Consider the following 12818-nt stretch of genomic DNA (forward strand, 5'->3'; position numbering starts at 1 on the left):
GATAGTATTATGATAGTATTATGATAGTATTATGATAGTGTTATGATAGTGTTATGATAGTATTATGATAGTGTTATGATAGTGTTATGATAGTATTATGATAGTATTATGATAGTGTTATGATAGTATTATGATAGTGTTATGATAGTGTTATGATAGTGTTATGATAGTGTTATGATAGTGTTATGATAGTATTATGATAGTGTTATGATAGTGTTATGATAGTATTATGATAGTATTATGATAGTGTTATGATAGTATTATGATAGTGTTATGATAGTGTTATGATAGTATTATGATAGTGTTATGATAGTGTTATGATAGTATTATGATAGTGTTATGATAGTGTTATGATAGTGTTATGATAGTGTTATGATAGTGTTATGATAGTGTTATGATAGTGTTATGATAGTATTATGATAGTGTTATGATAGTGTTATGATAGTGTTATGATAGTATTATGATAGTGTTATGTATTAGGGTAGGGTGATAGTGTTATGGTATTTTGGGTATAAGAGTGTTTAGTATGGACGCTTCTGTGGCAACATGAACCACTGCTCTGGGATCTGCTCATAGAGCGCCCTCCTGTGGTCGGCACAGACATAACAACTACAGGCAACTTGCAAATTGCTGTGCAGCATATTGTGAATGCATGCATGACCATCAACAGCAGCAAAGGGTTCCACACTCACCACACTAAGGCTTACCTTCACTTCCTCACTGGGCTGTTCAGGGCTGCAAACATCTTGGAGTACATCTCTTTCTCCTGGTCCAGGCAGGCCTGGTAGCGTCTGCAGACAGCATGACACATCGTTAGTGAGCTAGCTCTGAGAACTAGCCTAGCCTGAACAATGAATGCAAAGAAACATAGAGACTTGCATGGCGAGCTTCCTCAGAGAGTTGTTGATGTCGATGTCGAAGGGCTTGTTAGCCTGAGCCAGGGTGAGGTAGTCCCGCGCCTTCTCATACTCGCTCATGTCCAGGTACGCCTGAGGACACACCGTCTGCTGTCAGTGGAGGTTAGATAAACACACAACCCTAACCACAACCACAACCCTAACCCTAACCACAAGGTCAAAGACAAGGTTTTGCTTCTTGAAACAATATTGCTCGATTCCAATAAAGTTTCCTTACAGAAGTAAAGTTTCCTTCTCCAGTAGTGTGCTAACCCTAACCCAGGGTGTTAACGCCCTCTACCAAGGCTGACACACCCAGGGTGTTAACGCCCTCTACCAAGGGACATCTGTCCACATCTGAACAGGGCCTTGGTGTTTGTTCTGACCTGTCCACATCTGAACAGGGCCTTGGTGCTGGTGCTGCAGAGCTCCAGGGCCCGGAGGCTGTAGTCCAGCGCCCTGCCGGGTCGGTCCAGGCGCAGGTGGACCAGGGACAGGTTCAGCAGGACGGGCAGCTGGACCTCCCTCACCCTCCTCTCCTCCTCCTCATCTGCTGCCTGCCAGTTACCCAGGAGGGTCACCGCCTGGGAGGGGGGGGGGAGGAGGGGAGGAGGAGGAGGAGGGGAGGAGGAGGGGAGGAGGAGGAGGAGGAGGAGGAGGAGGAGGAGGAGGAGGAGGAGGGGAGGAGGCGGAGGAGGGGAGGAGGAGGAGAGGAGGAGGAGAGGAGGAGGAGGAGGAGGAGGAGGGGGAGGGGGAGGGGAGGAGGAGGAGGAGGAGGGGAGGAGGAGGAGGGGAGGAGGCGGAGGAGGGGAGGAGGAGGAGAGGAGGAGGAGAGGAGGAGGAGGAGGAGGAGGAGGGGGAGGGGGAGGGGAGGAGGAGGAGGAGGAGGAGGAGGAGGAGGGGAGGAGGCGGAGGAGGGGAGGAGGAGGAGGGGGAGGGGAGGAGGAGGAGGAGGGGAGGAGGAGGGGGAGGAGGAGGAGGAGGGGGGGAGGAGGGGAGGAGGAGGAGGAGGAGAGGAGGGGAGGGGAGGAGGGGAGCAGGGGAGGGTGTTATTAGGGTGTAACAGGGTTATATGGGTGTTATAAGGGTGTAACAGGGTTATAGGGGTGTTATTAGGGTGTTATTAGGGTGTTATTAGGGTGTTTCCTACCTGCTTGTAGCGGTCTTTAGCGTCCTGGAAGCGGCTCTGGGAGAAGCACCGGTTGCCAAAGCTGCGCTCCGTCTCGACGACGCTGAGGAGGGACGAGAGAGGCAGACAGCTCTGCTGCTCCTGAGGAGAGAGAGAGAGAGGCTGAGGAGGGACGAGAGACAGGCTGAGGAGGGACGAACCCTGAACATAAACCTCTGTCCTTACCAGTTATACACCTCTGTCCTTACCAGTTATAAACCTCTGTCCCTGACCCTAAACCTCTGACCCTGACCCTAAACCTCTGTCCCTGACCCTAACCCTAAACCTCTGTCCCTGACCCTAACCCTAACCCTGAGTATAAACCTCTGTCCCTAACCCTAACCCTGAGTATAAACCTCTGTCCCTAACCCTGACCCTGAGTATAAACCTCTGTCCCTAACCCTAACCCTGACCCTGACCCTGTCCCTAACCCTGACCCTGACCCTAACCCTGACCCTAACCCTAACCCTGAGTATAAACCTATGTCCCTAACCCTGACCCTGAGTATAAACCTCTGTCCCTAACCCTGACCCTGACCCTGACCCTAACCGTAACCCTGACCTCTGACCCTGAGTATAAACCTCTGTCCTTACCGGGCTCAGAGCAGAGAACTGGTCCACCTCAGCAGAGTCCAGGAAGTCCAGCAGCTGCACCTCGTACAGGACGGAGGCAGCAGGAGGGATGAGCGGGGGGCAGCCCATCGCCCCGAAGGCGTACTGAGGCCGGAGGAGGAAGCGAGAGAGTTCTCCTTTCCTCATGGTCATCAGGCCCAGCGCCAGGCCTGGCACAGTCACGTCTGTGGAGGATGAGGTCAAAGGTCAGGGTTAGGATGAGCAGCTCCAGGCGGTATGAGGTGCTGCCACCTCTGGACACCCGGGTGAAGTTCAGTTTGAAGTTCCCAACAAACATAACATAATAATAATATAAATAATAATATAACCCCTGGAATGGACTTGGCAGTGTTGGACGTTAGCTGTGGAGTTTCTGCAGGCGTGAAATGTTGGAAGAGGCAGCTACCAGAGACAGAAAGGTGAGTCCACTCCCCTATGACTCCCCGATGACTCCCCTATGACTCCCCTATGACTCCCCGATGACACCCCGATGACACCCCTATGACTCCCCTATGACTCCCCTATGACTCCCCTATGACTCCCCGATGACACCCCTATGACTCCCCTATGACTCCCCTATGACACCCCTATGACTCCCCTATGACACCCCTATGACTCCCCTAGAACTCCCCGATGACACCCCTATGACTCCCCTATGACTCCCCTATGACTCCCCTATGACTCCCCTATGACTCCCCTATGACACCCCTATGACTCCCCTATGACTCCCCTATGACTCCCCTATGACTCCCCTATGACTCCCCTATGACACCCCGATGACACCCCGATGACACCCCTATGACTCCCCTATGACTCCCCTATGACTCCCCTATGACTCCCCTATGACTCCCCTATGACACCCCTATGACACCCCTATGACTCCCCTATGACTCCCCTATGACTCCCCTATGACTCCCCTATGACTCCCCTATGACTCCCCTATGACACCCCTATAACTCCCCTATGACTCCCCTATAACTCCTAGCAGTACATCTGACATATAGTAGAGGCTGTTAACAACTTTTGACTTCAGTTCATGCAACAAATGTCCCCTTTGGCAGCAAGTACCTTAGGGTCATAGAAAAACTTTTATCCAAAGACACAAGTGAGATCTGCTTTTTTTTCAAAATGGCCGCCAACAATACATCAGAGCCCATTGGCAATTACCACACCCCCTATATTTGCTACTGTTATAGCTATAATTACAAATTTGGTGTCAAACTGTACATTTGTGGGGTCGAAGAGGGTAGGAGGGTGGAGGAGAGGGTAGGAGGGGTAGGAGGGGTAGGAGGGGGTAGGAGGGTGGAGGGGTAGGAGAGGGTAGGAGGGTGGAGGAGAGGGTAGGAGGGGTAGGAGAGGGTAGGAGGGGGTAGGAGAGGGTAGGAGAGGGTAGGAGAGGGTAGGAGAGGGTAGGAGAGGGTAGGAGGGGGTAGGAGAGGGTAGGAGAGGGTAGGAGGGGTAGGAGAGGGTAGGAGAGGGTAGGAGAGGGTAGGAGGGTAGGAGGGGGTAGGAGAGGGTAGGAGAGGGTAGGAGGGTGGAGGAGAGGGTAGGAGGAGGTAGGAGAGGGTAGGAGAGGGTAGGAGGGGGTAGGAGAGGGTAGGAGAGGGTAGGAGGGGGTAGGAGAGGGTAGGAGAGGGTAGGAGAGGGTAGGAGAGGGTAGGAGAGGGTAGGAGGGGGTAGGAGGGGGTAGGAGGGGGTAGGAGGGTGGAGGAGAGGGTAGGAGAGGGTAGGAGGGGGTAGGAGGGGGTAGGAGAGGGTAGGAGAGGGTAGGAGAGGGTAGGAGGGGTAGGAGAGGGTAGGAGAGGGTAGGAGAGGGTAGGAGAGGGTAGAGAGGGTAGGAGGGGTAGGAGAGGGTAGGAGAGGGTAGGAGAGGGTAGGAGGGGGTAGGAGAGGGTAGGAGAGGGTAGGAGGGTGGAGGAGAGGGTAGGAGGGTGGAGGAGAGGGTAGGAGAGGGTAGAAGAGGGTAGGAGGGTGGAGGAGAGGGTAGGAGGGGGTAGGAGGGTGGAGGAGAGGGTAGGAGGGGGTAGGAGAGGGTAGGAGAGGGTAGGAGGGGGTAGGAGAGGGTAGGAGAGGGTAGGAGAGGGTAGGAGAGGGTAGGAGAGGGTAGGAGAGGGTAGGAGGGTGGAGGAGGGTGGAGGAGAGGGTAGGAGGGTGGAGGAGAGGGTAGGAGAGGGTAGAAGAGGGTAGGAGGGTGGAGGAGAGGGTAGGAGGGTGGAGGAGAGGGTAGGAGAGGGTAGAAGAGGGTAGGAGGGTGGAGGAGAGGGTAGGAGGGGGTAGGAGGGTGGAGGAGAGGGTAGGAGGGGGTAGGAGAGGGTAGGAGAGGGTAGGAGGGGGTAGGAGAGGGTAGGAGAGGGTAGGAGAGGGTAGGAGAGGGTAGGAGGGGGTAGGAGGGTGGAGGAGAGGGTAGGAGGGGGTAGGAGAGGGTAGGAGGGTGGAGGAGAGGGTAGGAGAGGGTAGGAGGGGGTAGGAGGGGGTAGGAGAGGGTAGGAGGGTGGAGGAGAGGGTAGGAGGGGGTAGGAGGGGTAGGAGAGGGTAGGAGAGGGTAGGAGGGGGTAGGAGAGGGTAGGAGGGTGGAGGAGAGGGTAGGAGAGGGTAGGAGGGGGTAGGAGAGGGTAGGAGGGGGTAGGAGAGGGTAGGAGAGGGTAGGAGGGGGTAGGAGGGGGTAGGAGGGTAGGAGGGGGTAGGAGGGTGGAGGAGAGGGTAGGAGGGGTAGAGGGTAGGAGAGGGTAGGAGGGTGGAGGAGAGGGTAGGAGAGGGTAGGAGGGGTAGGAGAGGGTAGGAGGGTAGGAGGGGGTAGGAGGGTGGAGGAGAGGGTAGGAGGGGTAGAGGGTAGGAGAGGGTAGGAGGGGGTAGGAGAGGGTAGGAGAGGGTAGGAGAGGGTAGGAGGGTGGAGGAGAGGGTAGGAGGGGTAGAGGGTAGGAGAGGGTAGGAGGGGGTAGGAGAGGGTAGGAGAGGGTAGGAGGGGGTAGGAGAGGGTAGGAGAGGGTAGGAGAGGGTAGGAGAGGGTAGGAGGGGGTAGGAGGGGGTAGGAGAGGGTAGGAGAGGGTAGGAGGGGTAGGAGAGGGTAGGAGAGGGTAGGAGGGGGTAGGAGAGGGTAGGAGAGGGTAGGAGAGGGTAGGAGAGGGTAGGAGAGGGTAGGAGGGGGTAGGAGAGGGTAGGAGGGGGTAGGAGAGGGTAGGAGAGGGTAGGAGGGGGTAGGAGAGGGTAGGAGAGGGTAGGAGGGGGTAGGAGGGGGTAGGAGAGGGTAGGAGAGGGTAGGAGAGGGTAGGAGAGGGTAGGAGGGGGTAGGAGAGGGTAGGAGGGGGTAGGAGAGGGTAGGAGGGGGTAGGAGGGGGTAGGAGAGGGTAGGAGGGGGTAGGAGGGGGTAGGAGAGGGTAGGAGAGGGTAGGAGGGGTAGGAGAGGGTAGGAGAGGGTAGGAGAGGGTAGAGAGGGTAGGAGAGGGTAGCGTTTGGATTCGTTTTTTAAACCCTTTGTTGCTCACAGTGTTAATAGACACCATGTCTTTAGCGAGGTAATGCGTGATGGAATTGGTTATTTCACGGTGCCTTCGTGAGCCCTTTTCATACGGCGTAACAGCCGCAAACGACTCTAAAACTCTAGTTTGCTTAACGTTAGACTGGGCTACGGGACTTTCACTTAACTCTCCGTCATAGAGCTGCCCGTGGTACTTTTTCAAGTGCTGATACAGGTTTGCGGTGTTGCCTCTGGATGTAGCGATTGTTCCACGACAGGTTGTGCGCAACACCTGTCGTCCTAAACCCGAAATACTTACAACAGAAGTGCTGTTTTTCTTCGGGACTAAATCGTTGCTTCTGGCTCTGCTGAAGCCATTTATCCACACCATGAATGTTGCTAGCTACTGAAACGTCTTCACTGATTCACACCTCGGCGTTTCACGTGCAGTGTTGTTCTTGGGTGTGTGCGTTCATTGACGTTGAATCCGACGCGCTGTGTAATGTATCGCAAATCGCAGGCTTTGCGATTTGCTAATCGCACCATCTCAAATCGCGATTTCGATTTAAAATCGATTAATGGTGCAGCCCTAGTACATAGCAGTACATACATAGCAGTACATAGCAGTATCTTACCTCCAATCTTGCGCATCTGAGGATACTTCAGGTGGTTTGTGGTGTCAAAGGGGCTGTCAGAGTATTCCAGAAACCCAGAGAAATGGACTACGGACAGATATGAGAATGTGTTACTACGGAACATCAACACCCTAACCTTCACTAGGAGTCAGAGGAACCCTAACATGTTGCTACTAAACTTTAGCTTAGATTAGATCACAGCCCTATAGTCACATCACGCTAACCCTAACCCTAACCCGTATCATGTCCACAACGCTCTCTATAGGCTGTTATGAACCAGTTCTCCTACATTAAACAGTTCTCCTACATTAAACAGTTATCCTACATTAAGGGTTAGGGTTAGCATGTTATCCTACAGTAAGGGTTAGGGTTAGCATGTTATGCTACATTAAGGGTTAGGGTTACATGACACTGAGGCGTCTTCGGGGACAGGCGGGCCGTCTCCAGGCTGGACCACCTCCTTCAGCACACCTCCGTCTCCCAGGACGTCCTGCATCTGCTGGGCCAGGCGCTGGAACGGGCTCTGTTACCCCGCAGGACAGAACAGGTTAGCATGTTCAGTGTTTCCTCCAGGAATTTTTACAATGGTGGCGGGTGGCCGTGCACGCGCATGAAACGCGCACGCGCGCTCAAAACAACCTTTTTTTTTTTTTTTCTTTTTTTCTAATCACAGTCAAAACTAGAGGATGGCCAAAAAAATAAATAAATGAATATACAGAATATAAACTTGTGACTGACAGTCACATACACACACAAAGATCATCAGCTATAATATAATACGAAGTAGGCCTACATGAGCACAAAAGCGGCTAACGTTACTGATTAACTGTTTACTGTAGTGCAGAGAGATGGTAGTCGTAGGCGGCGTATCAAATGACAAAGCTAAACGTTTAATGAAGGACATGAACGATTGTCAACAACACACTCAAGCAGTAAATAGAACAGTCTAAACAACTTGGGTACTACGGACGGAACAATAGTCTCAACCTATAGTTCCGTGCGTGAATTATGTCAACCCACCACATTACAGAAGTAAAATCACAGTCAGATGGAGCATTCGGTAAACAGCTGAGTATCAGCTGAGTTAAAGAAAACAAACTCTTACCTTTGATGAGACCCACATGAGCCCTGTTTTCCCGTACTTCTACCGTGTGTCTCTTATTGTCCAAATGTTCCCTGAATTTTAGCTGCATGTTTTTCCAGCATGTAATTCCGTTGTCAATAAAAAAATCGTCTCCCCTTCTTTTCCCCTTGACAATACTGTGTCGTTGCTAAAGTGACGGCACATAAGAATCGTTTTTTGACTTGCTAATGTCTGCTAACGTAGCACTTGAAACTGGCGCCGTTCTCTGGACTGCAGCTGCTCCCGCGTTAGCATTAGCATCCATCCCCTTCTCACCGTCACGAGCTCAAATGACACTTGTCGGACGATCTAACTCTTAACACTCACTTACAGGACTTCTGACACCATGTCGTGTTATTCTATTAAACATACACGTGAGTCCTTCTGTATTTCAATGTAAGTGTCTTTATTTTAACTCGCTCTGTAAGCTCTACAATACCGGTCTCTTGTTGTCTCGTCGTAACCTGCCCACCTGACCTGGGGGGTATTCCATCAACGTCGCTAAAGGAAAATCCTGGCTTATTTTTGATAACTCTCGCGAGACCTATCAGAATATGCCTGGATATTTGTAAGAACTCTCGCGAGATTTATCAGACTAAACCTGGATTTTCCCTTTAGCGATGTTGATGGAATACCCCCCGGATGTCACTACGGTGGCCTGTACACAATAACAATAATACCACAGTTCACATTTAGACCAATCAGGAGCCCTTGTGTCACGTCGTCAACTGAATGTCATTAATCTGATTTTGGATCAGCGGTTAGAGAGAGATGGGCGTGGATTTAGGTGCACTTTTAGTCAACATCCATTATAGCGCTGATCTAGGATCAGATATATTTTAATCAGCTAAAATGTTCTTTTTTTATAACTTTTTTTTTTGAGATTTTTTTTTTTTTTTTTTTTTGTGGACAATCAATTCGTGGCGGAGGAAATTCCATCGTGGCGGCCCGCCACCAATAAATGCATGTAGAGGAAACACTGCTTTGTTGCACAATCAAAATAATGAGCTATTTAAAGTGATAGCCTACAACATCCTCTACCATGGTTGAAATTGAGGACAGTATTAACAGCATTCAAGAGAGCAGTGATGAATGATGATGATGATTAAGCTTGTAGCATAAGTAAATGCTTAGGCTGTAACTTTTTGTTGAAAAGTTGATTTCAGTGTTTACAGAACAGAGCAGTGCTTAAAGAGATGTCAGTTGATTTCATTGTGTTTAAAGAACAGACATTCAGTTAGTGCTTAAAGAGATGTCAGTTGATTTCATTGTGTTTAAAGGAGTCTGACAGACTTTCATGCTTAAAGAGCAGTCATTTGATTTTGCATTTGTTTATTTTGTTTTGCACACAATCATTTGTTCGTTCATCTTTATTTATGAATAAATGTCGTTTTGCTAATATAAGTTATCCATGTATCCCTTTTTTATCCATCCTGTGGGACGGGTCGTGACTCGCGAGCTCGGGGAGCACCAAGCAGCATCCCTAGGTGCTCCTCTGAGCACTGGCCCCAAAAAGTTATGTGCACCCCTGACTATAATGATAAATGCATGCACACGGACAACATTATTATTTTTTAACCATTCTATTATTGTATTGCTCAATTGTATCTTGCCTAATTTTTTCCATTGCCATGAATTTTACTCTCTTGTACTTGTAATGGGATGTAATAAACTTTTGGCACACATGGCAATAAAATGATGATGAATCATGAATCTTGAATTATTATTATTATTATTATTATTATTTAGCTATTTAAACGTATCAGCCCTGCAATTTTGCTTCCTGAGGGTTAGCTGACAACCCCACTGACAGATGACAGGTAGATAATGACAGGTAGTGTAATGGGGGAGTGGTTGTCTTGAGGGTGTGGTTGTCTTGAGGGAGTGATTAGGGTGGAGTTAACCAGCTATTGTTCCCACCCATTACCTCTGTGAAAAACGTCTCTGAAGAAGTTTGAGGCTAGATATCTCAGTACGGTGGTTCAGGGGGTATCACCATTAAACTATCCATGACTTCTTCAACTTGTTTCAGATTTCAATGTATGACACATCATTTTAAAGCTTACAATCTACCCTTTCATAATCCGGAAAAAACAGAAAAAAGATTTTGCCCTAGTTGAGGACTTTTTAACCATGCCCTGTCACATATTTCCAGGGCGAATTTACGGACGCAGCTAGCGAACAGAAGACGCAAAAAATCGTCAATAAACGTTTAACGGAGAGAGACAATAAAACACCAAAACAAACTATCCAAAATGGCGTCCGGCGTACTCACCATGGCTGCGGCGGCTGTGGCTTGGTTCACCTGGTGTTGGGCGGCCTTGATCTTGGCCTGCAGGTGGGCGGGGGGGTGGGAGTACAAGCACTTCTCCCTGGAGCAGCAGCCCTTGATGTAGTCCCTGCACACGGTGTCGTTGGTGCTGTGAGAGAAGCGGCAGCCGTTCTCCCCCCGGGAGCAGTTCCCCCGCTGGTAATCGCGACACACCTGGACACACGGCGGGGGGGCGGGGGGGAGGGGGCGGGGGCGGGGGAGAAGTGAACACACGTGTGTACCGTGCGTGCCTTGCGTACACACACGCACGCACATGGATTCTCTCTCTCAGACACACACACACACATACTTTATATATATATATATATATATATAAACCCTAACCCTATATGATATATATATAACCTAAACCTATGATATATATATATATATATATATATATATATATATATATATATATATATATATATATATATATATATATATATACTATGAAATGTTTTAACTGTTCAAATAAGTTTGGTTGTGTTTGAATGACTGACGTGTAATGAGCTAACAGGCTAGTACATGTATGTAACAGGCTAACAGGATAGTACATGTATGTAACAGGCTAGTACATGTATGTAACAGGCTAACAGGCTAGTACATGTATGTAACAGGCTAACAGGCTAGTACATGTATGTAACAGGCTAACAGGCTAGTACATGTATGTAACAGGCTAACAGGCTAGTACATGTATGTAACAGGCTAGTACATGTATGTAACAGGCTAACAGGCTAGTACATGTATGTAACAGGCTAACAGGCTAGTACATGTATGTAACAGGCTAACAGGCTAGTACATGTATGTAACAGGCTAACAGGCTAGTACATGTATGTAACAGGCTAGTACATGTATGTAACAGGCTAACAGGCTAGTACATGTATGTAACAGGCTAACAGGCTAGTACATGTATGTAACAGGCTAACAGGCTAGTACATGTATGTAACAGGCTAGCAGGCTAACAGGCTAGTACATGTATGTAACAGGCTAGCAGGCTAGTGGATGTATGTAACAGGCTAGTACATGTATGTAACAGGCTAACAGGCTAGTACATGTATGTAACAGGCTAGCAGGCTAACAGGCTAGTGGATGTATGTAACAGGCTAGTACATGTATGTAACAGGCTAACAGGCTAGTACATGTATGTAACAGGCTAGTACATGTATGTAACAGGCTAACAGGCTAGTACATGTATGTAACAGGCTAGCAGGCTAGTGGATGTATGTAACAGGCTAACAGGCTAACAGGCTAGTTACCTGCGGACCTTCCCTGGTCTCTCTGGCGGAGAACTGGCGGATTCCGGCCGACAGACCGTTCAGACCGCTGACCGACATGTCCCTGATGGTGATGAATGATATAATAGTTATAATAGTCAGGTTATAATAATAGGTTAATAGTGATTCATCTAATGGGTTAACTCTAATGATGATCAATCAATCTGCTCAGACCACGTGCTCCTCTCCGCTCCTCTGCGTTCAATTAAACCCGGAAGCGGATTCTAACAAGTGTTCACATGTGGGCTGGTCAATTAGGCCTAACCGAAATATGACACATTTACTATCATTTAATGATATCAATGAAACTACTCTAACATTGCCCTTTGTGTTTTTAATATATCCTGGTTAATAATCAATTATAAATAAAGAAAGTGTCAAGTGTGTTTACTTTATTATACATTTAGCAATATAAAAATGTCAAACAAAATATATGCACAAGAGAACATCAATATCATATATTACATTTTCAAAAATATATGTTTTTCTGAATTATAAATCCTATTAGCTTCCATTGTAGCTTTCAGAACTGATCCAGCCTTCCAGCTGATGTTCCATGATGTTCCATGATGTTCCATGATGTTCCATGCTCGTAAACGGACAAATGTGCAACACACTCAAACATATTTAAGATGATACTGTGGCATGAGATAATTTTATACAATTTCACAAACGCTGAACAACAAAAAAGTTAAATGAGTTTTTACCAAAACACAACAGAATTATCCACATACAGATATACACGTCATTCCAGGTGTTTCAGTCTGCATGCAGATCTCTCCATTAAAGTTGAACTTCATAGTAATAAGGAGCCATGTTTCTCCTTGGGGAAGGCTAGTGAAGCAATCTCTAATCTAAAACTGGTGGGGTGTTACACAGCACTCCAAGGCAATACATTTGATTCAGAATTTGGACTCACTGATATAGTGGAGCATCAAAGACACAGTAAATGTCGTCAGACTTCCAATATAAAGACAGACATGTCAGAAAACGCTCAACGGTACATTGTCTTCCAAATTCAAAAACACCTGCATCTTAAAATTACCCTAACCCTCTGACAGCAATAACCCTAACTCTGTTACAACCCAAACCCACAACCCTACCTTAACCCTGCTACAACCCTAACCTTAACCCTGTTACAACCCTAACTCTGTTACAACCCTAACTACGACCCAAACCCTAAGTCTGTCACTGATATACTTTAAGAGACGATTCAACAGACCTTGCCTTGAAAGTAAATCTGATACTCAAGCAGCAGTAGTAGTACCATACTACAACATCAATTATTCTGTTCGTGGAAATTTCCCATGAGCCTCTTTGTTGTCTTTGTTGAGTGTTCTATT

The 12818-nt window shown here is 48.2% G+C and overlaps 1 protein-coding gene across 1 annotated transcript; it reads right to left on the reverse strand.

The window, feature by feature from the left end:
• Positions 1 to 709: 709 nt before the first annotated feature.
• On the reverse strand, positions 710 to 11535 carry LOC308154834 (inactive peptidyl-prolyl cis-trans isomerase FKBP6-like; the record flags this gene model as incomplete). The annotated part of the gene is made up of 9 exons (XM_080528052.1): positions 710 to 791; positions 880 to 989; positions 1283 to 1480; positions 2047 to 2166; positions 2658 to 2860; positions 6765 to 6851; positions 7170 to 7287; positions 10163 to 10372; positions 11458 to 11535. The coding sequence occupies 9 exons, from the start codon at positions 11533 to 11535 to the stop codon at positions 710 to 712; spliced, it is 1206 nt and encodes a 401-aa protein (XP_080384178.1).
• Between the last annotated feature and the right edge of the window lie 1283 nt (positions 11536 to 12818).

This window comes from Nansenia antarctica (assembly GCF_963989245.1).
Source record: "Nansenia antarctica genome assembly, chromosome: 4".
In the NCBI taxonomy this organism is placed as follows: Eukaryota; Metazoa; Chordata; class Actinopteri; order Argentiniformes; family Microstomatidae; genus Nansenia; species Nansenia antarctica.